Here is a 27,665-nt window from a genome sequence, read left to right as displayed (position 1 = left end):
AATGATTCTGAAGCAACCCACTGTGAAAATGGTTATATTCCAATGGGCTTCACCCTAAATAGACTGCCCTACACACATCATTTAAACCTCTCAGTGGCATCTGAATGTTATTTGACAGTTTCCCCAGACACACCGGTATCGAAAATAACCTTGAATGAACGATTAAAATCTAGACATGAATTGCATTCACCACTGACAACATCATGGCCACTATTAAACAAAGGATGCCCCTCTGCATGCTTTGAGAAAGAAACGCGTTAATTCAAAGACAGATTGTCTTCATATGAGAATGCCCAAAACCCAGGATGAATTTGAAATTAGGCTGCTCCTCTTTGTGTTACTAGATAATGTATACACACACTCATTGAAGTTGTACCAATTGATATAACTTAGTTATTATAATGGTTTGCTTTTGGTGAGGTGCTATTGTATCATTGCAAAACGAACTTCATTTATCAAAGGGGAACAAAGGGAAACCATTCATTTACGTTATAATTATCCATATTAAATAGATAATACAATTATCAAATGCACATGACCAGCACAGGATACAAAATGACTACTGTAGAACCACGTCCATGCACATTTGTTTCACAATAATTTGTATCAACTGGGTCGGAAGATTAGAAGTCACGTGAGCGGATGTTATGAAGAGTTGCGAGAGAATTTAGCGCGAGGGAAACATAGCTGGATTTCTCCAGGATTTCTCAGATAACAGCAGGGTTGTGTTCTTTTATTCTATTGTGCGACGCAGAACATAACATAACTGCTAAAGAAATGTGTTGTAATGTTTAAATGTACGCTGTCTACAAGTTACATGCAACACATGTCAACACTAGGCTAACCAATGCCTTCAAATTCAAAAGTTAGCTAGGTCGCTAGTGCATTAGCTGCGATGGCTGAAAAATAATGCTGTTTTCTTGGGAAAAGGGATGGATATATTTCTGAGGCATTTCTCAGAGAAGAGTCGAGTGGTACGTGTGGGTACAGGATCTTGCCTCACAAGTGAAATGCAATTAAATGTCTCCTTATCCTGCAGTAATATTGCAAGGGACTGAATATTGATTTTCACACAAGGCCTGCCGTACTGTCTTCCAAGGCAGATTTAGGCGTTATGCGTTAAAACGACACTAAACACCTGTAACATTTACTATCTATTGCGATTAATGCTCTTTTTTTCAGGAGCAGACCTGGCTGAGCGAGCTGTTCTGTAGTGTGAGGGACAGGCTTCTCCCGGTGCTCAGCGAAGGGATGGTTGTTGATGAAGTGGCCCTCGCAGTTGTATCGCGCCTGCAAGGCTGCTTTTCGTTCGATTTACTTCCCCTTAGCTTCAGGTAGGTTGTTATTGAAAGTGGCATACGTGGGCATTCATCAGCTTCTCCGACGAGAAAAAGCACTGTTATAATGACTACAAAAGTTCCGGTACACATTACATGATCAGTTAAATATCAGTTCCTGCGTTGCAACATACTGTAAAGTGTGATTCAGTCTACATGAGAGCCAATTGTTTACCTTTAATTAAATCAGTTTACACACAAATATACACAGTGTGTGTGTATGTACATTGTACACTGATTAAATATGTGTTTTACATGTTCAGTTCAATTGTATTTCTGTGCATATTCTGCAGGTGTGTTTGTGTGTCGGAGCTCTTCTCCAGGCAGCGGTCCCCTTGCTTCAGCAGTCTCGCTATGAGCACTAGTCAGCACAGAGAACTGATCCGGGAGACAGAGCAGGCTCTGCCCAGTCACAGAGCCCTCCCCCGTGCCAACCTGCTGCTTATTGGCTGCCTGAGTACAGGGATGGAGGGCTGGAGGGTGTCTGACTCCAGCGGGAGTGTGCACTGTGAGGTGAGGTCTCTCTCTCTCTCTCTCTCTCTCTCTCTCTCTCTCTCTCCCACACACACACACACACACACACACACACATTATTAGGTTTACACAGTATTCAACCCCCTGTTCCGTCTGTCCCCAGTTGCTGTACCCAGACCCCTTGTGGATCAACCAACCCATGCTGTTTCCTTCTTGGAACTTCATTCCCCGAAATACACCAGGAAAGGTAGGCCAGGAGGCAGGTTACCTGGAACTGATTGCCTCTCCTATCCATCTAACACCTGATGCAGTCACTTTTGATCCCGGAGGGTCACTTCCAGAATCGCTGGGGGTCAAGGAAGCTGTCAGACGGATGAGAGAGAAGTGAGTTATGAGGAACAGGCAATGGATGATGGGAAGAGCATCTCCATTATTATTATTATTATTATTATTATTATTATTATTATTATTATTAACTACCTTCCCAGACTGTTCACTGCTCACAAACATTCTAGGAAACCTCAAGGCAAACAGAAAAATATGTGAACATATGCCAAAATGAAAAGATGTTATGCAGATGTGCAAATAAGGTGTCTGTCTGTCCTGTCCTGTCCTGCCTTTTCCCAGTCCCTTCAGACTCCTCTGTACTCCTGAAATCTCCAGTCTTCATCAGACTGATCTTCTCTCTCACCATCCTGACTCTATAATGTCTTTCTTCATCCTCGCTTAAAACGCTTTGTTTGGGAATTGCTTTCCTCCCCACATCATCCTTCTCTGTTCTCTGGGTGCGCTTGTCCTAGGCGACCAGGGAAGGAGCTCTTGTGTGTGAATGGGGAGGTGTGTGCAGTGAGCCCTCTTTTGGTCATCGCAGGGAAGCGTTTATTCAGTTTCAGTCTGAGAGAGAGGGATTACACTGTGTCCATACTGGTCATGGTAAGTCAATAAAGGTTTATGGATGTGTGATGGATGGATGAATAGATAGATAGATAAATAAATAAATAAATAAATAGATAGAAAGATTCATTGCTCAATTATGGCAAAAATCATAATCAGGATTATTTGTCAATATGGCAAAATAATCATTTGTATCTTGGTTATGTTAGATATTATAATCTTTGGAAGGCATTAAAATTCCATTTTGATTTATTGCACAGCCCTAACATAAATAAAGAGAAAGGAACATTTCATTGAACTTGAACTTGACTTTAAGTTATCTTTTGTGTGTAGGTGTGCCTGTGATGAGTAGATAGATATATAAATAGAAAGAACTAAACCATCACTGCGAACAACACTATTGCTTTTAAGACTTTTGGGATTTTTCTGCTGTGTTTTGCTTTGCTTGTGTTTGCGTCCTAGTGATGACCATCCCGATGTGTTCCCCCTCCCCAGGACTCCAGGTACGTGTTCTGGCGCTCGTGTGTGTGTGTGGGCCGCCGAGTGTGTGTGCGGGCGCTACGCGTGTGCTCTCTTCGAGGTTGGGTGGGCCAGAGGGTCCTGTCCGTCACGCCACAGTCCTGCCTCCTGGCTCCCGCTCTCCCAGATCAGCCGCCTGGGACCACAGCTTTGGTGGACGAGGTGGAGACGGACCAAAGTGTTCCGCACAGTCCGCAGGAGTCCTGCACAGACATCCAGACGGCCCACACAGACGCGCAGGCGTCATGTGCCGATGTGGAGACAAACGCAGCACAGAGGGAAGAGTGTGCGAGTGGTGCGTCTTCTGCTACTCACGCAGCCTGTGCCGTGAAAATCAAACACTCCAAAATCATCAGCTACAAGGTGAGAGGCACACAGAGGAAGGACAGGGAAAAGAGATTTATCCTCTTGGTTTTATCAGAGTTCCCACGGGTCATGGCATTTCTGGAATACCCTGGGATTTTGATAAAGTCTAGACATAGAAAGTCAGGGAATTTGATCATGTCTGGGGGAAAGTCAGGGATTATCAGGGAATTTTGTTTAAAATGTACTAAAGTTTACTTGAAATCTTTGGTCGGTGAAGTAATTTCAATGTGCCATTCATATAGTAGGTCATGGAAATTCAGGGTTTTCTTGTCAAGGAAAAAAGTACCGTAATCTTGGCCTGTCATACATAGAATCTACACGTCAGTTTTTCTGCTGCCTCTGCTGCCAAAGGGATACAGGCCTGAGTGTTTCAACTAGCTTGCTTCAGTATTTACATGAAATATGCTTGTTAATGAATTGATATTTTTTTATATTAGGAGTTTGCACGGCGTGTCATCAGATTTGGACGTTGCCATATTGGAGATACTCGCCTCATTAGAAAGCATATTAGGCACTGAAGTAAATCCCTAACATCGTCAAGGAAAATGGTTAATTATTGCCGTGTTTTAGGTTGTACCAATAGGTCAGACTGAGAAAAACATCTGGTGTAGGTATCGACTTCAAAAAGTTATTAAAAAACCAGGGAGAAAGGAGAATAATGCCAGAAGTTATCAGAGGAAGGGGGGCGCTTGTGGTTGAACTTGGTACTTCGTCTCCCTCACCCAACTCATATGGATCTGCGCTGTCAATAAACTGTAATTTCTCGAAACATCGCACATTTTCTTGTGGTCCAAGTCCTGCCCTATATGCCTTTGCATCTTAGACGCATTTTGATGAGCTTTTCTGTTGTTTAGACACGGCTACAATCACGTAAGATATCCAAAGTGCATAACACTCCAACTTCATTCACCGAGTATCGCCAATAAGGCCGAACGCAATTGTATAAGTGACTAAGGCTACGGGAGGAAGTGTAGTGGTTGCAGAGTGAAGATGTTTTTTTTTAAGGGTGTGGTTAAAGGTGTGAAAACGGTAATAATATGTAGGCTACAAATATGCCTGACGTTTTCGTGGTGTAGCCGAGGCCTGAGAGATACGCAGGTAGCCTACGTGAGCGGTTGCGCTGGGCATCTACATTCTTTATGCTCGGATGCAGCATGGTTTCACAAACTATGGACGCGAAGACTGCTGGTCAAATTATGCGCAGTGCTTTTGTCACTCGTCTGATAATTTGCTGCGCAATTTATGAAGGAACCACTGACTGACCTACATGTTAAGTTGATCTGTTTGCATCTTTCAGCGTGTGTTGCTGGCCTAGCCTATAGGGAAAATATCTGTCTAAGTTATAATACCTGTAATATCTGTCAGCAGCTTGCTTGCCAGCCTTTCCCAGTATGCCTACCTTGCAAAAGTTGTGAAATATAACCACATTTTTTTTTGAATGTCGGCAACTGGCTACATAAAAAAAAAAAAAAAACGTGCGTTCATAATACGTGCGTGCTTGAGATGAAACCAGCAGGATCCGAGGAGGACCTGTCTCTTTAATTAATTTAAAACAAAACAATAGTTGTACAATGTTTCAGTCAAGCTTTGGTTTGTTTAGATACAACTGGTATGCAAAATGTAAATTAGTGGATTAACTTTAATTTGCTGTGCTGTATATGGGACATATGATGCATATGGGAATAGATGCACATGGTAAATTATATAAAGTAGGCCTATTAAAATATTTAAATAGCATAGTCTAACTTTGAAAAAAAATATTGAAGGGAATCCAGTCCAGTACACATGTCTTTGGCAAGTAATCTAGGCTACTACAGATGAAGTACACAGGTGAAGAACAGTCAGTCTCAGCCAGTAAGCACAACCAGATATGTACAGCCAGCTTCAAAAGCAAGCAGCCCAGACCCTAAAATTGGGCATTTATAGCTGTGAAGGTAATTCACACAATTATTTTTCTTTCGCCAAAATATATTTCGTAACTTCTGTAGACATCCAAAATTGGGTGGGGGTTAAAATTAGTAGGGGAAAAAAACTGTTGCATAAAACAATTTTAAGTTGTCGTATGTATCTTTTTGCCGTGGTATAGTCTTAATTTTTCCATTTAGATGTCTTGAAAAGGTCTTAAAAGTCTTTAAATTTGCACTTGGAAAATGTGCAGATACCCTGCTTTGGTGGCTGTATTTTGTCAACTATCTGGGCCTATATAGCATACAGAATTGTAATTCTAAATGTTCTCTCTCTCTCCCTCTCCCTCTCTCTCTCTCTCTCTCTCTCTTTATATTAGGGTGTAATCACAGCTGTGACCGACCAGGAGGCCGGACTATACGTGATTGACGGAAAGGTGGGTCTCTGCCTGGCCTACCAGCCGCTGCGTTGGAACAGTGGCCTGCGTCCAGGTGCAGAGGTGGAACTTCAGCATGTCCACTTCCTCTTCCGGCCCTCACCACACTGCTTGCCCACAATGCTCTGTGCCTGCCTGCGTACCAGTGTGCGGGTGACTGCCTTTAGCCTTGTGGCGCCAGACAGTTCTGCCCCTTCCTCGTCACATGATGCTCTGCCTCGCTTCCTATTGGAGAGAAACCTGGGCGTGTCTGAATACCTTTGGCTTCACTACTACTCAACTGCACTGCAGCAGAGGTGTGTGTGTCTGTCTGTCTGTCTGTCTGTCTGTCTGTCTGTACTAAGGCTGTGCATGGATAATCAACTATTGTTTGCATCACAAAAATGTAAATGCTCTATTCATCAATGTAGTGACGACATGTGGTATATGCACATACTTTAGCAAATGCACACTTCATAAAATTACATAATGTGTGCAGAGGATAGGCAACTATAGTGATTGCATACACATTCACAAGAAATAATTTATTGCGTTTCTGATATATTTCCCTTTTTGCTGTAACCTTACTGTTTACCTACCTCTGCAAATAATTAAATAACTTTACGGACAGTCAAATATTTGACAGTTCTGAGAAACATGTTTATATTTGATGCTGCCAGTTTGTATGCGAGTGTACCTGCACCTCTGTGGTAGTATGCTGGGGTGTGGTGTCAATTACACTAGATTGTTGGTTATTGAATATAATTTGGTATTCAGCAAAATGTTGTTGATATTTGAGGTCAGGATCAAATGATAGCCCTCCCTCCCTCTTCCTCACACCAGAGCACACAGAGCACACACTGACCGGACAGCTGAAGGACCATGACAAGCATTTGGCTCAATCCAAACAGTGTGTTAGAGGTCAGATTAGAATGTGTTCCTATCCTAAGAGCCTGTCATTCTCCTTCTCTACCAGGCTGTGCCCTCGCTGGGTGTGTGAGGCACGCGTGTGTGTGGTTGCCTCTCGGCTCCTGGAGTGTGTGTGTGTGTGTGAGCAGGACCGGAAGCCACGGGACATCTACAGAGAAATGCTGAAGGAGCCACACCTCTGTCCACTGAGTGAGGTAGCACACACACACACACACACACACCCTTTCTGCGTATGGGACATTGGAAAACACACTCTCATTCCATAATGATACATGAATGATCAGATTCTCATTCTCCCTCTCTCTCTCTAGTATAGAGTGTGTGGTGTGGGCTGTGAAGTGCCCTCCATCTCAAAGCTGTGTGAATGGCTGACCGAGGAGTGCTGGTCATCCCTGTCCCTCTCCAGTCTCCTGCCCGCGTCCGCGGTGGCTCTGACCCGTGCTGAGCTGAACCCGCTCCTCAGCTGGTCCTTCAGGACCTGGTCTGTGCAGGAGCAGCCCAAGCTGGCTCTGCTGGTGGGGATGCTGGAGAGCAGTCCGAGTGCGGCCACCCTCCAGCTGCGTGACCGGACCGGGGCCCTGGACTGTGTGCTGGTGGAGACCACGGCTGAGGCGGGCAGCCAACGGCCAGCAGACAACACGGCATGGCTAGGTAACATTTAAGACACACACACACATACTCACACAAATACACACACACACACACACACACACACACACACACAGATGTGCGCACACACTCAGACACACACATACACAAACAAACACTCAAGGTATTGTTTCAACCTGAAGTTTTAATAAACAACTCATACACACTGTCACACTCTCGCTTCCTTTATCTGGGCCCGTATTCACAGTAAGGAAAAATGACAACTCCTAAGCTAAGAGTGAGTCTTCGTTGCTATGGATGACATCATTACTCATGCACAAGCTTGACTGAAGTGACCACCTTGATTGGCTGATGATTGTAACTCGGGAATGATTCCAAAAACCTCCCTTACGATGATGAGTGACAGGTGACAGGTCTGAGAATGCGTGCGCTACACAAGTAGTGCGAAGGACTGAAGATGATGAATAACTGAATAAATAGCCTAAATGAATAAAGAGTAAGGCAAAACAAATAGCCTAATGAAACATATGGATCGATGCAGTATCTTTGCAACTTTTTTAAATTAATCTGTCACCGGTGTTGATGAGAATCTGTTGATTCTCAATTAAACGTTACATGTTGAGTAGTTTTGGTTGTTGTTGGTGGCATTATTGCATCCCTTAGTAATGCCTATAATTAGTGATGGGCAAATGAAGCTTTGGTGAACCACTAAACCACAGCAGTGTGAAGCTAGCAACACTAATGAAAAAATCCAATATGGCTGCCACATGTAGATTTTTCAACATAAAAGTCCTTACCCAAACCAGTATATGTAACCAAAAATATTGGTTTGCTAAGGACCTTTATGTTGAAAAATGTATGTGTGGCGGCTATCTTTTTGCTTTTCAGCTAGTGTCGCTAGGTTCACACTGCTGTGGTTCAGTGGTTCACCAAAGCTTCATTTGCCCATCACTACCTATAATGCACAATTGTTCCCTCGCGATTGGAAGCTTCTGTAGCGTATGTGCATGTCAAAACATTGCGATGTGAACAAAAAGCGGTTTGTGAATAGGTCTTGGTGACTTAGGAGTCCTCTCGACTTCTTTTAAGCTGTCCCAGACTTAGGTGCTAAAAGTGCTTTGTGAATTACTCTTGGTCAAAAAAAAAATTAGGAGTCTTAAAGTTACGAGTGACACGCCCATTATTTTAGGAGTTTCTCCTAAATTCGCCAGTTAGGAGCTACTTTTAGCCTTAAAATTCTTTGTGAACACGGGCCCTGAAGTATACAGCATGCATATGCACAGTACACTGTGTGTGTGATTTACAGGTTGTTTGGTGTGTATCCGGCGCTGTACTCTAGTAGCTGAGAGATTCCTGAAGTCTAATTTTCCATCTTGGAAGCACCTAAAGGAGGAGAAGTATATCACTAACAAGCACTGCAGGTATACAGTAAACACTCACACCAGTCGCGGAGCTATGGGTGAGCCTGGTGGCGACCAGGCCTACCCAGATTGACAGCTGGATATTTATTGATATTTTAGGCTATGTTTTCGATTGTAACCCCTTGTCATTGAATTCGGTTATTAGTCATGATGCAATAATGGGCAGATCATTCTCTTTCCGCGTCCAATGGCATTCAAACCCGCTTGTTTTTTTCTCCATATGTTATTCAAAGATAAAACACAGTGTAAAGTTCTCAAACTTTTTAATGACCACCGTCAAATGCACCGTACACTCACTCATGAACCACACAACATCAACATCCAGTTCCAACACAATAAATGTCCATAGGTTTTTTCATAGGAAATACACACAAAAAATACACATAACACATTTTATTTCACAGTTAACACAGACACACATAGACACATTGCATTTGTATCTGCATAATTTTGCAACATTTGCAGCCTAACGATAGTATTGCACCCCTGACCAGCCATTTTTTAGATCGCTAAAATATAGCTCTTAGAGTTATGCTTTATATATGTATGGCTTTTGTTTATTTTCATTATTCATATTTAATATGGCATTGATATTATTGTTATTATTACTATTTTGCTTATCAACTTTTTAAAACTGTTCATTTTAAGTATTATAATGTTCATATTCTGTAAGTCGCTTTGGACAGAAGTGCTAAGTCCAATCACCATGAGCACTGAATAATCCCATGTGGTGAGGCGGTGGTTAGCTTCTCTGGCCCACCTAGATTGAGACCCAGGCCCACTATCAGCCACTTCTGGATCCGCCACTGACTCACACTGCATTGTGTAATTCTTATGTGTTTTTATTACCAAACATGTAATATAGCATTCATAAATATGTTGTTTAGTGTTACAATGACCAACAAATCGAGGAATTCTCACAAGCTTAGTCTGAGTCCCTTATATCTACACAGAGCGGGGAAGCCAAAGTGAGAGAGAAGTGTTGAGTTGGTTGCAATCTGCTATCTCACCGCTTGGTGACATTTTCACACAGGATAGCTTTAACCTGGCTAATGTTTCTTCGTCATGTGTGAATCTTGAGTCCTGGCATAGTGTTGAACATACACTGTAGTGCTCTGAGTAGATGTGTATGTTTGGTGACATATGCTTTTTCAATACACTGAAGCCTCCACGCTGAGACACGGTTGTGTGTATCTTCTGTCAGGGTGTATGTGCAGGTGTGTGTGAGCGACCTGCACATCCTCAGTCCCTCTACTGCCATGAGCCTCCTGCTACAGGAGCGAGAGAACCAACGAATGAGAGAGAAAGCGTCAAATGAGGAGCGGAGGTCAGAGCCTGGGAGAAGAGAAAGTGAGGGAGCGAGAGAGGAAATGACCGCAAGCGAGGGAGAAAAGAAGAATCCAATCAAGGAGAGGGCCTCGGAGGACAGCAGGGGTGGAGCGAGAGAGAAAGACACAGCGGAGGGAGGGAAGAGAAGCGGAAAGAGGATGAGAGAAGAAGAGGAGGAAGAATGCAGCTCAGGGAGAGACGGAATGGAACAGGCAGAGAAGAGTGGAGGAGGTGACACCAAGAGACAGAAGACGGGCGCTCAGGTCAACTCCACGGCCGGTACAGAGCCAGGGCTAATGGGAAGGGAGGCAGGGCCGACGTCTGACCCCTGTGTGTCACTCACCGTGTGTGTGGAGACCAAACAGGGTGTGGCGCTGCGCAACCAACAGCTGTCGTCAGGGGCGACGCCAGGCCTGTCGCTGAGTTTTGTCGCCACGGTGACGTGTTTGGGAAGAGCACAGGGGTGGGAGAGCGACCCCAGAAACAGCCCGCTGCAGGAGAGAGAGTACAAGACGCCACACACACAGGTACGGAGCCCTGTCGCCCCTCCCATCAGACATCTCTTTTACTCCTCTCTTCCTCTCTTCCCTCTCTTTAATCTCTAGCCGTTTCTCCTTTTTGTTCTCTCTTTACGGCATGTTTTAGCTCATGGACATTTCATTTCAAGTGTTGTGCCCTTGTTGTGCAATATAAACTTGGTCAGTATTTTTTCTTAACTCTGATTTATCTCCTTTCAATGGTCTTCTTTCCATCCCTCTCTCTCTCTCTCTTTCTCTCAGCTTGATTTGCAGTTCATCAGCTCTGCTGTCAGATGGTTTCCTCTGTTGCATCCTGGGTCTGTGTATCGACTCGTCGCCCTACACACAGAGGTACACACACACACACACACAAACACACACACACACTTGCTAAGTTGATGTACATACCCATAATATACACAACACCAACAGTCATAGACTGGTCAGAGATGGGTACAAATCCTTTTGGCCTAATCTTATTGGCTGCCTGTTGCTTTAAAGATGATGTACGGTAGAATGAAAAAAGCGTTTACATTGGGTGCACGGCCACAAACCAGAACCACAAACATGGCTGTTTCCTTCATATGCAGATCTTGGACTTTGAAATGATCACTAAAAAACAGGCAATCTGTACAAAGACAGACTGTGGCGCAAATCATCTCTCTGACCACTGCCCCCTCCACATTTGACCTTACCAAATTATCCATGTGGGTGCAAGATGACCATGAGGGGGCGCTAGATATCTGCTAAAATTGGCCATTTCATTCCCCAGTCTAATTATGACCGCCGCGCAGCGAAGCGGCGGTCATATAGGTTTAGTCAGATTTTTTTTTTTTTTTTTTTTTCTTTTTCGCATGCCCAAATTTCTGTCAATGAGTCCTGGGACACTGAAAGACCGGGGTAGACGAAACTTGGTGGGCATGTAACCCCATATGGATAGCATGGAACCATCGTTTTTCGTTTTGATCTGTAGCCCCCCCGTTGGACTGCACCCCCCGAAAGGAGGGTAGGGCAGACACAGTTTTCTGTGAATATCTCGAGAACCGTAAGGTTTAGGAGGACCATTTTTTTTTGGTAAGTTGATCTCAAGGGGCCATGTCAACCCATTCCATAACCACTCATTTCATGTATAGCGCCACCTAGTTAAACACAAAAAAGTAAAAATGAGGTGTTGTAATCGCAGGTATCTGTGACCTAACATAGTCAAAACTGCACGAAATTGGAAGTGTAGGATCATTATGACACCCTCTGAATGCACGCCAAGTTTCGTGGAATTCCGTTCATGGGGGGCCACACAATAAATTAATTTATGTTACTATACACCAACTGGCCTGTAGGTGGCCGGAGACAGTTTTCTGTGAATATCTCGAGAACCGTAGGGCCTAGGAGGTCCACCTTTTTTTTGTATGTTGATCTCAAGGGGCCATGTCAACCCATCCCATTACCACTTATTTCATGTATAGCGCCACCTAGTTAAAAATTAAAAAGCAAAAATTTAGGTGTTTTCATCACAATATCTCTGGCTGACATGGTCAAAACTGCACGAAATTGAAAGTGTAGGATCATTATGACACCCTCCGAATGCATGCCAAGTTTTGTGTACTTTCGTTCATGGGGGGCCTTACAATAAAATAATTTATGTGTACATTTAGTGACGTACACCAACAAGGATTCCCGGGACACTGAAAGACCGGGGTACACAAAACTTGGTGGGCATGTACCCCCACATGGATAGCATGGAACCGTCATTTTTCGTTTTGATCTGTAGCCCCCCCGCTGGACTGGACCCCCCGAAAGGAGGGTAGGCCAGACACAGTTCTCTGTGAATATCTTGAGAACTGTAGGGCCTAGGATGACCATTTTTTTCCGTATATTTGCCTCCAGGGGTCATGTTAACCCATTTCATGTGCACACATGTGCACAAACAGATACACACGCACACACACACATTCACAGTAATCATACGTATGACATATACTCACACAGTAGACATGTGTACGCTTCCATGCACAGGCACATACGCAGGCACACACACAAGCACGCACACACACACACACACACACTCACACACACACACACCCACACACATAACATAAACATAACACAAACAATCAAGAATTTCTCAGAATTATGAACAGGCAAGATGGAGGTGGGGTTGTATAAAATGAATTTTACATGTGAAATCTATGAACTAATCATGTTTTGGGACTTGTTGTCTAGCAGATACCAGTGAGAATTGAGTGTGGATAATGCAATTTAGTGAGACAGTTAGAATCATATAAGCCTTTCAGCGTGATTTCTTTTTGTGGAAAAAATGTGCTGGACTGGGCGGCGGTCATATTTTGTACCGCTCTGCGGTACATCTAGTTTATGTGTACATTTAGTGACGTACACCAACAAGGATTCCCGGGACACTGAAAGACCGGGGTACACAAAACTTGGTGGGCATGTACCCCCACATGGATAGCATGGAACCGTCATTTTTCGTTTTGATCTGTAGCCCCCCCGCTGGACTGGACCCCCCGAAAGGAGGGTAGGCCAGACACAGTTCTCTGTGAATATCTTGAGAACTGTAGGGCCTAGGATGACCATTTTTTTCTGTATGTTTGCCTCCAGGGGTCATGTTAACCCATTTCATGTGCACACATGTGCACAGATACACACACACACACACATACATTCACAGTAATCATACGTATGACAGATACTCACACAGTAGACATATGTACGCTTGCATGCACAGGCACATACGCAGGCACAAACACAAGCACGCACGCACACACACACACACACACACACACTCACACACACACACACACACATAACATAAACATAACACAAACAATCAAGAATTTCTCAGAATTATAAACAGGCAAGATGGAGGTGGGGTTGTATAAAATGAATTTTGCATGTGAAATCTATGAACTAATCATGTTTTGGTACTTGTTGTCTAGCAGATACCAGTGAGAATTGAGTGTGGATAATGCAATTTAGTGAGACAGTTAGAATCATATAGGCCTTTCAGCGTGATTTCTTTTTGTGGAAAAATGTGCTGGACTGGGCGGCGGTCATATTTTGTACCGCTCTGCGGTACATCTAGTTATAGGGTTGCAAATAGGCATGTGGATATATTTTTGACAGACCAAAGTTGCCTTCTATGTTAACATCAGGGAACAAGGTAAAATATTGTGTCCATCTATTCTGTGTCCTCACTAATTAGACACAAATGCCCTTCCTGTCCTCCTCTGTTCTCCTCCTATCCCTTCTTTCTTCTCTTTCTCTTTCTCCTGGCTGCGTCCCCTCTCTCGCTCAGGATGTTGCTGTGTTCAGTGTGAAGACTGAAAGGTTCAAGGGGGGAGTGAAAAGCCATGGCAACCCCTCTCTCGTGGTCCAGCCTCGCTGGCGCGTCCACACACTGGCCATCTCTCCACTGACCATACAGGTGACACACACACACACACATCCAAACAGATCCGGTCTGAATGCAGTGAGACACAGCACACACACAGATACTGTGTCAGTGAAGAAAAATCAATGATGGAATGTGTCATGTTAGTTAAATAACGTAGATAACTTTGAAATGTGGGTTTGTAACCTTGCTGTGTGTGTGTGTGCGTGTGTGTGTGTGTCTGTGTGTCTGCTTACTCACTCCTTTAGATTAGTCCATCACAAGCACAAAACATTAAAACTATATCTCAGGTGCTACAAAACAGGTAAGACATTCACCCCCATTCTCCGAAATATTTGGCTGTTCATAAACGGACCGTTATTTGACACTGTTGATACTTTCAAGTAATTGCATACTCTCTCCAGTTCCTGTCCAGATATTGTGTCCTTTTATGGCATTATATCTCAGCGAATCATGCTGGCGGAAGAACAGGGAAAGGCCCCCGTCATCCCATCACTGATCAAGGATAAAGGTAGAAATCTTCATCTTGTGATACATAATGCCCTTAATGACTAGGTCCATTTTTTGTGTGTTTGTGTATGTGAGAGATCTAATGACTTACTCTGTGTGTGTGTGTGTGTGTGCAGATGTATGTGTAGAGACAGACCTCAGATTTCGGTTGACAGTAGAAGATGCAGAAGCATCAGGTCGGAGTATCCAGGTCTATCTGGACCTATCCCACAATCCCTTCATCCCCGGCCTGATCTCTGGGGCAACCGTGGTGCTCCACTCCTTCCACCGCTCAGTGTCCAGGTGCCCATTGCACATGTCAATTTCTCACCATTTTGTAGGGCCCAAGCGTTATTTTATTTAGCTATTTGATTTCACATGGGCTATTCCATGGCTTTACACCACATTTACTGGCTAGTTGTGTCTAAAGTATGTGTGTGTGTGTGCGCGCATGTGTGTGTGTGTGTGCGTGTGTGTGTGTGTGTTTGTGTTTGCATGTTCCAGGAAGGGTAACGTTTACTGCCGTTTTCTGCCTGTTAGTTGCGTGACGGTCACTGGTCTGGGGTCAGCAGATTCAGAGTGAGTTTGTCTAGATCCTCTCTTCCTCCCTCCCTTCCTTTTGATTGGGGAAGATACATTGATAGCTACATCAATAGAGAGTTCTTTTCATCTTTAATTGTTTCTTCTGTTTTTGTCTCCAGCTCAGCGCGGCACTGCCTGCCCCCTCCCATGATGCTCCTGGGGGAGTGGGTGCGCCCTGAAGAGAGGCAGCGTTGCATGCTGGGTCGGCTCAAAGTGCACGTGACCTGCGTGTTACACCTTAAGATGCAGTGGACTTGCTCTCTGTGTGGGAGCATTTACAAACAGGTGTGTGTGTGTGTGTGTGTGTGTGTGTGTGTGTGTGTGGGCTGAAAAGTCTATTTAAGTCTTATTTGTGTCTGTTTGTTCTAATTTAGTTTTATTGTAGTGTATATTAGTCTATTTTAGTCTTATTGGGGGCCAAGCAGCGAAGCTGCGAAGGCACCCATTGTGTTTCTATGATTGGGGGCCAAGCAGCGAAGCTGCGAAGGCACCCATTGTGTTTCTATGATTTCTTATTATTATTGGGGGCCAAGCAGCGAAGCTGCGAAGGCACCCATTGTGTTTCTATTTGTTCTTATTATTATTATTATTCCGCCATGGAAGTCAATGGCAGCCCATAGAACCGTCTGGTGAAAAGTTGTGAAATTTAGCACACTGATTAGGGACAGTCCCATGATTAATGTCACCAAGTTTCATGATGGCACCTCAAGCTCTCTAGCGCCACCAACAGGCCAAAGTTGGACATGCGTTCACGCACGTAACTTTTGATCCGTATGGCCGATTGTCAAAAATGAGATATCGTTGAAGTCCTTGGACCAAGCCGAGTTCAACGCACCCTATGACGTCATTTTCCGCCATGATGGATTTTCCGCCATTTTGGATTTAATCAAAAACACTAAAAAGTTTTCACAGGTCACAAATTTTGTCCAATCGACACCAAACCTGACACACATGATCTTCAGACCAAGCCTCACAAAAGATACTTATTTTCGTCTTCGGAACTAAAACCGTTTGCCCGTAACAGCCAATCAAAATTTGCGGTGAAGCCGCTAAACAGGAAGTGAGCTCATATCTCAGCAACCCATTGATCTGTCATAACCAAACTTAGTACCTGGACTCAGGACACCATCAGGGGGACGTTCAAAAAATATGGTGACCTTTGACCTCTAGGTGGCGCTGCAATCAGCAAAAATGCATTTTGGCCTGTAGCTGCAGTTGTGCTTAGAATTAAAACGCACTAGTGGTGTCTGGTAATACTGTTGGAGGTCCGTAGGCTGACCCATGCCAACTTGTGATGTCATCGTAATTGATTCGGCCGCCATATTGGATTTAATCAAAAACATTAACAAATTTCCCTAGGTCACAAATTTCATCTGATCCTCAACAAAATGGGCACAGACGATCTTCAGACCATGCCTTGTCAGTGCATTGATTTCTGTAACAATTGACAGAAGCGTTTGCCCGTAGCAGCCAATCGTAATTGGTGGCGAAGCCGCCAAACAGGAAGTGAGCTCATATCTCAGCCACCGTAGCATCTATCAAAACCAAACTTAGTATAAGGACTTGTGACCCCATCGGGAGGACGTCCAAGAAATTTGGTGACCTTTGACCTCTAGGATCGCTGCAAACAGCAAAAATGCAAGTTGGCTTGTATTTTTTGACGTGCTAGGAATGAAACTTGCTCTGACAGCTTATGGCCATATGTCTGATTGCAGCATCGAGCTAACAGCATTGAGTTGCCGTGGTTACTCCGGCCTACTGCTTGGCCCCCACATTGCTGCTTGCAGCTATATTTATTGGGGGCCAAGCAGCGAAGCTGCGAGGCAACCCATAGTGATTCTACGTATTCTTATTGGGGGCCAAGCAGCGAAGCTGCGCGGCAACCCTTAGTGATTCTACCTTTTCTTATTGGGGGCCAAGCAGCGAAGCTGCGCGGCAACCCTTAGTGATTCTACCTTTTCTTATTGGGGGCCAAGCAGCGAAGCTGCGCGGCAACCCTTAGTGATTCTACCTTTTCTTATTATTATTACACATCTTTCCGCTGTCATTGAAGTCTATGGCAGCCCATAGAACCGTACAGTAAAAAGTTGTGAAATTTGGCACATTGATTCGGGACAGTATAAAAATTAATTTGAGCAAGTTTTATGCCTGAACCACAGAGAGTCTAGCGCCACCAATGGGTCAAAGTTGACATTGCATCCATGCAATTAACTTTTGAACCGTATGCCCGATTTTGAATATCGCAATATCTTTGGAAGTCTTGGATGAGGCCGAACTCAACGCACCCCATGACGTCAATTTCCGCCATGTTGGATCTTCCGCCATATTGTATTTCATCAAAAACACTTAAAAGGCATCAAAGTTCGCAAAGTTTGTCCGATTTTCACGAAACTTGACGCAGATGATCGTCAGACCATGACTCATAAACGCATTGCTTTTTGGAGACATATTCAAAACCGGTTGCCTGTGACGACCAATCAAGTTTGGCGGCGAAGCCGCCAAACAGGAAGTGAAGTGATATCTCAGCAAGGCTTTCGCGTATCAACACCAAACTCAGTACAGGGTCTCAGTACCCAATTAGGAGGAGGCTCAATAAATTTGATGACTTTTGACCTATAGGTGGCACTATAATTAGCAAAATTATGTTTTAGCCTGTAACGGGTCATGTGTTTAGAATTAAAGCATATTAGTGATATCTGTTAATACCTTGAGAGGTCCTTAGGCCGAAACATGCCAACATGTGACGTCAACATAATTTATTCGACCGCCATATTGGATGTCATCAAAAACACTTAAAAGGCATCAAAGGTCAGAAAGTTTCTCCGATTTTCACGAAACTTGACGCAGATGATCGTCAGACCATGACTCATAAACGCATTGCTTTTTGGAGACATATTCAAAACCGGTTGCCTGAGACGACCAACCAAGTTTGGCGGCGAAGCCGCCAAACAGGAAGCGAAGTAATATCTCAGTAAAGCTTTAACGTATCAAAACCAAACTCAGTACATGGGGTCAGGACCCAATAAGGAGAAGGCTCAATAAATTTGATGACTTTTGACCTATAGGTGGCGCTATAATAAGCAAAATTACATTTTGGCCTGTAACGGGTGATGTGTTTGGAATTAAAACTTACTATTGGTGTCTGTTAATGTTAATGTTAATATACTAGTGATGTCTCTGGGAGGTCCTAAGGCTGACAGATGTGATTTTGTGATGTCAACATAATTGATCTGGCCGCCATATTGGATTTAATCAAAATCACTTAAAAGGCATCAAAGGTCACAAAGTTCATCCGATTTTCATGAAACTTGGTTCAGATGATCTTCAGACCATGACTCACAAACGCATTGCTTTTTGGACCCATATTCAAAACCCATCGCCCGTCTTGACCAATCAAGTTTGGCAGCGAAGCCGCCAAACAGGAAGTGAAGTGATCTCAGCAAGGCTTTTGCGTATCAACACCAAACTCAGTACAGGGTCTCAGGACCCAATTAGGAGGAGGCTCAATAAATTTGATGACTTTTGACCTATAGGTGGCGCTATAATCACAAGAAGTGGGCTCATATTTCAGCAATGCTTTCACATATTGAAACCAAACTTAGTATATGGACTTGGGACCTCATCCTGAGGACAGACAATAATTTTAGCAACGTTTGACCACTAGGGGTGCTATAATTTGCAACACTTTCTCGTATCGACACCAAACTTGGTACCTGGACTCGGGACCACATCCTGAATAAGGACAATACATTTAGTGACCTTTGACCACTAGGGGCGCTATAATTAGAAAAACTTTATCGTATCGACACCAAACTTGGTACATGGACTCGGGAACACATCCTGAAGACGCACAATATATTTAGTGAGCTTTGACCACTAGGGGTGCTACAATTATCAACACTTTCTTGTATCGACACCAAACTTGGTATGTGGACTTGTGACTACAACCTGACTACGCACAATAAATTTGGTGATGTTTGAGGTATGCATATGTGTGGGGGGTTATTGGGGTGTGTGGGGGAAGAAGTTTATCTGTGTATATGTGTGTGTGTGGGACAGGGGGGGTTAATTGGGTGTGTGTATAATGTAGCAACATTGGGTTGCCATGACAACTCCTGCTCAACTGCTTGGCCCCCTCATTGCTGCTTGCAGCTATATTTGGGGGCCAAGCAGCGAAGCTGCGAAGGCACCCATTGTGTTTCTATGTTTTCTTATTATTATTACGCTTCCGTCATTGAAGTCAATGGCAGCCCATAGAACCGTCTGGTGAAAAGTTGTGAAATTTGGCACACTGATTAGGGACAGTCCCATGATTAATGTCACCAAGTTTCATGATGGCACCTCAAGCACTCTAGCGCCACCAACAGGCCAAAGTTGGACATGCGTTCACATACGTAACTTTTGACCCGTATGGCCGATTGTGAAAAATGAGGTATCATTGGAATCCTTGGACCAAGCCGAGTTCAATGCACCCTATGACGTCATTTTCCGCCATGATGGATTTTCCGCCATTTTGAATTTCATCAAAAACACTAAAAAGTTTTCACAGGTCACAAATTTTGTCCAATCGACACCAAACCTGACATACATGATCTTCAGACCAAGCCTCACAAAAGATACTCCTTTTCGTCTTCGGAACTCAAACCGTTCGCCCGTAACAGCCAATCGAAATATGCGTCGAAGCCGCCAAACAGGAAGTGAGCTCATATCTCAGCAACCCTTGCATGTATCACAGCCAAACTTGGTGCATAGACTCAACACCCAATCACGGGGACACTCAAGAAATCTGGTGACCTTTGACCTCTAGGGGGCGCTGTAATTAAGAAACATGCCTTTTGGCCTGTAGCTGCTGTTGTGCTTAGAATTAAAATGCACTAGTGGTTTCAGGTAATACTGTTGGACGTCCTTAAGCCAACCCAGGCCAACTTGTGATGTCATCATAATTGATTCGGCCGCCATATTGGATTTAATCAAAAACATCAAAAAGTTTTCACAGGTCACAAATTTCATCTGATCTTCACCGAAATTGGCACAGACTATCTTCAGACCATAACCTATCAATATATTGGTTTCTGGAACAATTGACAAAAGCATTCTTCCGTAACCGTCAATCGAAATTGGTGGCGAAGCCGCCAAACAGGAAGTGAGCTCATATCTCAGCAACCCTGCCATGTATCATAACCAAACTTACTACATATATTCATGACCCCATTAGGAGGACGCTCAAAAACTTTGGTGACCTTTGACCTGTAGGGGGTGCTGCAATTTGCAATATTGCATTTTCATCTGTAGTTGCTGATGTGTTTCATCGATCCTTTATTTTTTGATGTGAAACTGATGACAACATGTTTCATCCAGTTCATTCTAATGCGTGCGTGCAAGGGCTGGGTGGGGCGGGACGGGGTGGGAAGGGCAGCGGTGATTAGGTGGGGGTGGCTGGCTGGTGGAGGCGGTGGCAATACTCAGCCCTGTTTCAGCCCTACAAAGTCAGTTATGTTTTGATGTGACACTTGTTGAAAGTGTTGATCGCGGGTGTCTGCTGAGTTCGATCTTGTCGCCGTGGCTACTCTGGCCTATTCTGCTTGGCCCCCTCATTGCTGCTTGCAGCTATATTTGGGGGCCAAGCAGCGAAGCTGCGAAGGCACCCATTGTGTTTCTATCTTTTCTTATTATTATTATACCTTCTTCCGCCATGGAAGTCAATGGCAGCCCATAGAACCGTCTGGTAAAAAGTTGTGAAATTTGGCACACTGATTGAGGACAGTCTCATGATTAATTTCACCAAGTTTCATACCGGCACCTTGAGCGCTCTAGCGCCACCAACAGGCCAAAGTTGGACGTGCGTTCATGCACGTAACTTTTGACCCGTTGACCCGATTGTCAAAAATGATGTATTGTTAGAATCCTTGGACCAAGCCGAGTTCAACGCACCCTATGACGTCATTTTCCGCCATGATGGATTTTCCGCCATTTTGAATTTAATCAAAAACACTAAAAAGTTTTCACAGGTCACAAATTTTGTCCAATCGACACCAAACCTGACACACATGATCTTCAGACCAAGCCTCACAAAAGATACTCCTTTTCGTCTTCGGAACTAAAACCGTTCGCCCGTAACAGCCAATCAAAATTTGCGGCGAAGCCGCCAAACAGGAAGTGAGCTCATATCTCAGCAACCCATTGATCTATCATAACCAAACTTTGTACATGGACTCAGGATCCAATCAGGGGGACGCTTAAGAAATCTGGTGACCTTTGACCTCTAGGGGGCGCTGTAATTTAGAAATATGCCTTTTGGCCTGTAGCTGATGTTGTGCTTAGAATTAAAACACACTAGTGGTGTCTGGTAATACTGTTGGCGGTCCTTAGGCCGACCCAAGCCATCTTGTGATATCATCGTAATTGATTCGGCCGCCATATTGGATTTAATCAAAAACACGTACAAGTTTTCGCAGGTCACAAATTTCAGCGGATCCTCACCAAAATTGGCAGAGACCATCTTCAGACCATGCCTTATCAGTGTATTTTTTTCTGAAACAATTCATAGAAGCGTTCGCCTGTAACAGCCAATCAAAATTTGCGGCGAAGCCGCCAAACAGTAAGTGAGCTCATATCTCAGCAACCCTGCAATGTACCATGACCAAACTTACTAGATGGATTCATGACCCCATTAGGAGGATGCTCAAAAACTTTGGTGACCTTTGACCTGTAGTGGGTGCTGCAATTAGCAATATTGCATTTTGATCTGTAGTTGCTGATGTGTTTTATTGATCTTTTATTTTTTGATGTGAAACTGATGACAAGATGTTCCATCCAGTTCATTCTAATGCGTGCATGCGTGCAGGGGCGAGACGGGGCAGGACGGGGTGGGACGGGCAGGGTTGATTAGGTGGGGGGGCTGGCTGGCGGTGGCAATGGCAATACTCAGCCCTGTTTCAGCCCTACAAAATCAGCTATGTTTTGATATGACACTTGTTGAAAGTGTTGATCGCGGGTGTCTGCTGAGTTCTATCTTGTCACCGTGGCTACTCCGGCCTATTCTGCTTGGCCCCCTCATTGCTGCTTGCAGCTATATTTGGGGGCCAAGCAGCGAAGCTGCGAGGCAACCATTGTGTTTGTTAGTTTTCTTATTATTATTATTCCGCCATTGAAGTCAATGGCAGCCCATAGAACCGTCTGGTGAAAAGTTGTGAAATTTGGCACACTAATCAGGGACAGTCCCATGATTCATGTCACCAAGTTTCATATCGGCACCTCCCACGCTCTAGCGCCACCAACAGGCCAAAGTTGGACTTGCGTTCACGCACGCAACTTCTGACCTGTTGACCCGATTGTCAAAAATGAGGTACCGTTGGAATCCTTGGACCAAGCCGAGTTCAACGCACCCTATGACGTCATTTTCCGCCATGATGGATTTTCCGCCATTTTGGATTTCATCAAAATCACTTAAAACGTATCAGAGGTCACATATTTTGTCCGATCGACACCAATCTTCACAGATATCATCTACATACCATGCCTCATTAATGCATTGCTTTTTGTCTTCGGAACTAAAACCGTTCGCGCGTAACAGCCAATCGAAATTTGCGGCGAAGCCGCCAAACAGGAAGTGAGCTCATATCTCAACAACCCATTCATCTATCATAATCAAACTTAGTCCATGGACTCAAGACCCAATCAGGGGGACGCTCAAGAAATCTGGTGACCTTTGACCTCTAGGGGGCGCTGTAATTAAGAAAAATGCCTTTTGGCCTGTAGCAGCAGTTGTGCTTAGAATTAAAACGCACTCGTGGTTTCTGGTACTACTGTTGAAGGTCCTTAGGCCGACCCAAGCCAACTTGTGATGTCATCATAATTGATTCGGCCGCCATATTGGATTTAATCAAAAACACGTAAAAGTTATCGGAGGTCACAAATTTCAGCGGATCCTCACCAAAATTGGCAGTGACCATCTTCAGACCATGCCTTATCAGTGCGTTGCTTTCTGGAACAATTGACAGAAGCATTCGGTTGTAACAGCCAATCGAAATTTGCGGCGAAGCCGCCAAACAGGAAGTGAGCTCATATCTCAGCAACCCTTGCATGTATCAAAGCCAAACTGGGTGCATGGACTCAGGACCCAATCAGGGGGACACTCAAGAAATCTGGTGACCTTTGACCTCTAGGGGGCGCTGTAATTGAGAAACATGCCTTTTGGCCTGTAGCTGCTGATGCGCATTATTTTGCAATGGAGGTCAATGGCAGCCCATAGAACCGTCTGGCAAAAAGTTCTGACATTTGGCACACTGATTTAAGACAGTCCATTGATTCATGTCACCAAGTTTCATGTTGGCACCTCCCGCGCTCTAGCGCCACCAACAGGCCAAAGTTGGACTTGCGTTCAGGCATGTAACTTCTGACCTGTTGACCCGATTGTCAAAAATGAGGTATCATTGGAATCCTTGGACCAAGCCGAGTTCAACGTACCCTATGTCGTCATTTTCCGCCATGATGGATTTTCCGCCATTTTGGATTTCATCAAAATCACTTAAAACGTATCAGAGGTCACACATTTTGTCCGATCGACATCAATCTTTACATATATCATCTACAGACCATGCCTCATAAATGCATTGCTTTTTGTCTTCGGAACTAAAACCGTTCGCGCGTAACAGCCAATAGAAATTTGTGGCGAAGCCGCCAAACAGGAAGTGAGCTCATATCTCAGCAACCCATTGATCTATCATAACCAAACTTAGTCCATAGACTCAGAACCCAATCAGGGGGACGCTCAAGAAATCTGGTGACCTTTGACCTCTAGGGGGCGCTATAATTAAGAAACATGCCTTTTGGCCTGTAGCTGCTGTTGTCTTTAGAATTAAAATGCACTAGTGGTTTCAGGTAATACTGTTGGAGGTCCTTAGGCTGACCCAGCACAACTTGTGATGTCATCGTAATTGATTCGGCCGTCATGTTGGATTTACTCAAAAACATCAAAAAGTTTTCGCGGGTCGCAAATTTCATCTGATCTTCACCAAAATTGGCACAGACCATTTTTAGACCATAACCTATCACTATATTGCTCTCTGGAACAATTGACAAAAGCATTCGCCCGTAACAGCCAATCGAAATTGGTGGCGAAGCCGCCAAACAGGAAGTGAGCTCATATCTCAGCAACCCTGCCATATATTATAACCAAACTTACTACATATATTCATGACCCCATTAGGAGGACGCTCAAAAAATTTGGTGACCTTTGACCTGTAGGGGGTGCTGCAATTAGCAATATTGCATTTTGATGTGTAGTTGCTGATCTGTTATGTCAATCTTTTATTTTTTGATGTGAAACTGATGACAGCATGTTCCATCCAGTTAATTCTAATGCGTGCGTGCAAGGGCAGGGCAGGGCAGGGCAGGGCAGGGCAGGGCAGGACGGGGTGAGACGGGCTGGGGTGATTAGGTGGGGGGGGGCTGGCTGGCGGAGGCGGTGGCAATACTCAGCCCTGTTTCAGCCCTGTTGATCCCGGGTGTCTGCTGAGTTCTATCTTGTCACCGTGGCTACTCCGGCCTATACTGCTTGGCCCCCTCATTGCTGCTTGCAGCTATATTTATTATTATTATTTAACATCTTTCCTCTGCCATTGGAGTCTATGGCAGCCTATAGAACCGTCTGGTGAAAAGTTGTGAAATTTGGCACACTGATTGGGAACAGGCCAATGATTAATTTCACCAAGATTCATGCCGGCACCTTGAGCGCTCTAGCGCCACCAACAGGCCAAAGTTGGACGTGCGTTCACGCACGTAACTTTTGACCCATAGGCCCAATTGTCAAAAATGAGGTATCGTTGGAATCCTTGGACCAAGCCGAGTTCAACGCACCATATGACATCATTTTCCGCCATGATGGATTTTCCGCCATTTTGGATTTTAGTGAAAGTGAAACTAATTCTTCACAGGTCACAAATTTTGTCCGATCGTCACCAAACTTGACACACATGATCTTCAGCCCAAGCCTCACAAAAGATACTCCTTTTCGTCTTCGGAACTCAAACCGTTCGCCCGTAACAGCCAATCGAAATATGCGGCGAAGCCGCCAAACAGGAAGTGAGCTCACATCTCAGCAACCCTTGCATGTATCAAAGCCAAACTTGGTGCATGGACTCAGGATCCAATCATGGGGACGCCGAAGAAATCTGGTGACCTTTGACCTCTAGGGGGCGCTGTAATTAAGAAACATGTCATTTGGCCTGTAGCTGCAGTTGTGCTTAGAATTAAAATGCACTAGTGGTGTCTGGTAATACTGTTGGAGGTCCTTAGGCCGACCCAAGCCAACTTGTGATGTCATCATAATTGATTCGGCCGCCATATTGGATTTAATCAAAAACACGTACACATTTTCGCAGGCCACAAATTTCAACGGATCCTCACCAAAATTGGCAGAGACCATCTTCAGACCATGCCTTATCAGTGCATCGCTTTTCGGAACGATTGACAGTAGCATTCGGCTGTAACAGCCAATCGAAACTTGCGGCGAAGCCGCCAAACAGGAAGTGAGCTCATATCTCAGCAACCCTACCATGTATTATAACCAAACTTACTACATAGGTTCAGGACCCCATTAGGAGGACGCTCAAAAAATGTGTTGACCTTTGACCTGTAGGGGGTGCTGCAATTAGCAATATTGCATTTTGATCTGTAGTTGCGATGTGTTTTATCGATCTTTTATTTTTGGATGTGAAACTGATGACAACATGTTCCATCCAGTTCATTCTAATGCGTGTGTGGTAGGGCGGGGCGGGACGGGGTGGGACGGGCAGGGGTGATTAGGTGGGGGGGCTGGCTGGCGGAGGCTGTGGCAATACTCAGCCCTGTTTCAACCCTACAAAGTCAGTTATGTTTGATGTGACACTTGTTGAAAGTATTGATCACGATGTCTGCTGAGTTCTATCTTGTCGCCGTGGCTACTCCGGCCTATTCTGCTTGGCCCCCTCATTGCTGCTTGCAGCTATATTTGGGGGCCAAGCAGCGAAGCTGCGAAGGCACCCATTGTGTTTCTATGATTTCTTATTATTATTATTTAACATCTTTCCTCCGCCATTGGAGTCTATGGCAGCCCATAGAACCGTCTGGTGAAAAGTTGTGAAATTTGGCACACTAATTGAGGACAGTCTCATGAATAATTTCACCAAGTTTCATACCGGCACCTTGAGCGCTCTAGCGCCACCAATAGGCCAAAGTTGGACATGCGTTCACGCACGTAACTTTTGGCCCGTATGGCCGATTGTCAAAAATGAGATATCGTTGGAATCCTTGGACCAAGCCGAGTTCAACGCACCCTATGACGTCATTTTCCGCCATGATGGATTTTCCGCCATTTTGGATTTAATCAAAAACACTAAAAAGTTTTCACAGGTCACAAATTTTGTCCGATCGTCACCAAACTTGACACACATGATCTTCAGCCCAAGCCTCACAAAAGATACTCCTTTTCGTCTTCGGAACTCAAACTGTTTGCCCGTAACAGCCAATCGAAATATGCGGCGAAGCCGCCAAACAGGAAGTGAGCTCATATCTCAGCAACCCATTCACCTATCATAACCAAACTTAGTCCATGGACTCAGGACCCAATCAGGGGGACGCTCAAGAAATCTGGTGACCTTTGACCTCTAGGGGGCGCTATAATTAAGAAACATGCCTTTTGGCCTGTAGCTGTAGTTGTGCTTAGAATTAAAATGCACTAGTGGTGTCTGGTAATACTGTTGGAGGTCCTTAGGCCGACCCATGTCAACTTGTGACGTCATCGTAATTGATTCGGCCGCCATATTGGATTTAATTAAAAACACGTACAAGTTTTCGCAGGTCACAAATTTCAGCGGATCCTCACCAAAATTGGCAAAGACCATCTTCAGACCATGCCTTATCAGTGCCTTGCTTTTTGGAACAATTGACAGTAGCATGCGGCTGTAACAGCCAATCGAAACTTGCGGCGAAGCCGCCAAACAGGAAATGAGCTCATATCTCAGCAACCCTTGCATGTATCAAAGCCAAACTTGGTGCATGGACTCAGGACCCAATCAGGGGGACGCTCAAGGAATCTGGTGACCTTTGACCTCTAGGGGGCGCTATAATTAAGAAACATGCCTTTTGGCCTGTAGCTGCTGTTGTCCTTAGAATTAAAATGCACTAGTGGTTTCAGGTAATACTGTTGGAGGTCCTTAGGCTGACCCAGCACAACTTGTGATGTCATCATAATTGATTCGGCCGTCATGTTGGATTTAATCAAAAACATCAAAAAGTTTTCGCGGGTCGCAAATTTCATCTGATCTTCACCAACATTGGCACAGACCATCTTCAGACCATAACCTATCAATATATTGCTCTCTGGAACAATTGACAAAAGCATTCGCCCATAACAGCCAATCGAAATTGGTGGCGAAGCCGCCAAACAGGAAGTGAGCTCATATCTCAGCAACCCTGCCATGTATTATA

At 44.5% G+C, this 27,665-nt stretch overlaps 1 protein-coding gene across 1 annotated transcript in view; it reads left to right on the top strand.

The window, feature by feature from the left end:
• Window positions 1-654: 654 nt before the first annotated feature.
• Window positions 655-27,665, top strand: part of ctc1 (CTS telomere maintenance complex component 1) — a 55,865-nt gene continuing 28,854 nt past the window's right edge. Inside the window, exons 1-18 of the mRNA XM_076289514.1 lie at window positions 655-974; window positions 1,183-1,334; window positions 1,631-1,850; window positions 1,975-2,195; window positions 2,612-2,744; window positions 3,201-3,587; window positions 5,875-6,227; window positions 6,887-7,034; window positions 7,152-7,491; window positions 8,756-8,870; window positions 10,075-10,726; window positions 10,979-11,068; window positions 14,031-14,159; window positions 14,375-14,430; window positions 14,531-14,637; window positions 14,753-14,918; window positions 15,120-15,194; window positions 15,317-15,482. Of these exons, the coding sequence (XP_076145629.1) occupies window positions 933-974; window positions 1,183-1,334; window positions 1,631-1,850; window positions 1,975-2,195; window positions 2,612-2,744; window positions 3,201-3,587; window positions 5,875-6,227; window positions 6,887-7,034; window positions 7,152-7,491; window positions 8,756-8,870; window positions 10,075-10,726; window positions 10,979-11,068; window positions 14,031-14,159; window positions 14,375-14,430; window positions 14,531-14,637; window positions 14,753-14,918; window positions 15,120-15,194; window positions 15,317-15,482 (3,552 nt within the window). The 5' untranslated portion in view covers window positions 655-932. The remainder of the gene's footprint in view (window positions 975-1,182; window positions 1,335-1,630; window positions 1,851-1,974; window positions 2,196-2,611; window positions 2,745-3,200; window positions 3,588-5,874; window positions 6,228-6,886; window positions 7,035-7,151; window positions 7,492-8,755; window positions 8,871-10,074; window positions 10,727-10,978; window positions 11,069-14,030; window positions 14,160-14,374; window positions 14,431-14,530; window positions 14,638-14,752; window positions 14,919-15,119; window positions 15,195-15,316; window positions 15,483-27,665) is intronic.

This window comes from Alosa pseudoharengus, unplaced genomic scaffold (assembly GCF_046254945.1).
Source record: "Alosa pseudoharengus isolate Yale_2024_CS ecotype anadromous, Long Island Sound unplaced genomic scaffold, YU_APseudo_1.1 YU_APseudo_1.1_scf_17, whole genome shotgun sequence".
NCBI lineage: Eukaryota > Metazoa > Chordata > Actinopteri > Clupeiformes > Clupeidae > Alosa > Alosa pseudoharengus.
Note: the sequence above shows the minus strand (reverse complement) of the source record. Positions and strands in the feature narration are given on the sequence as shown.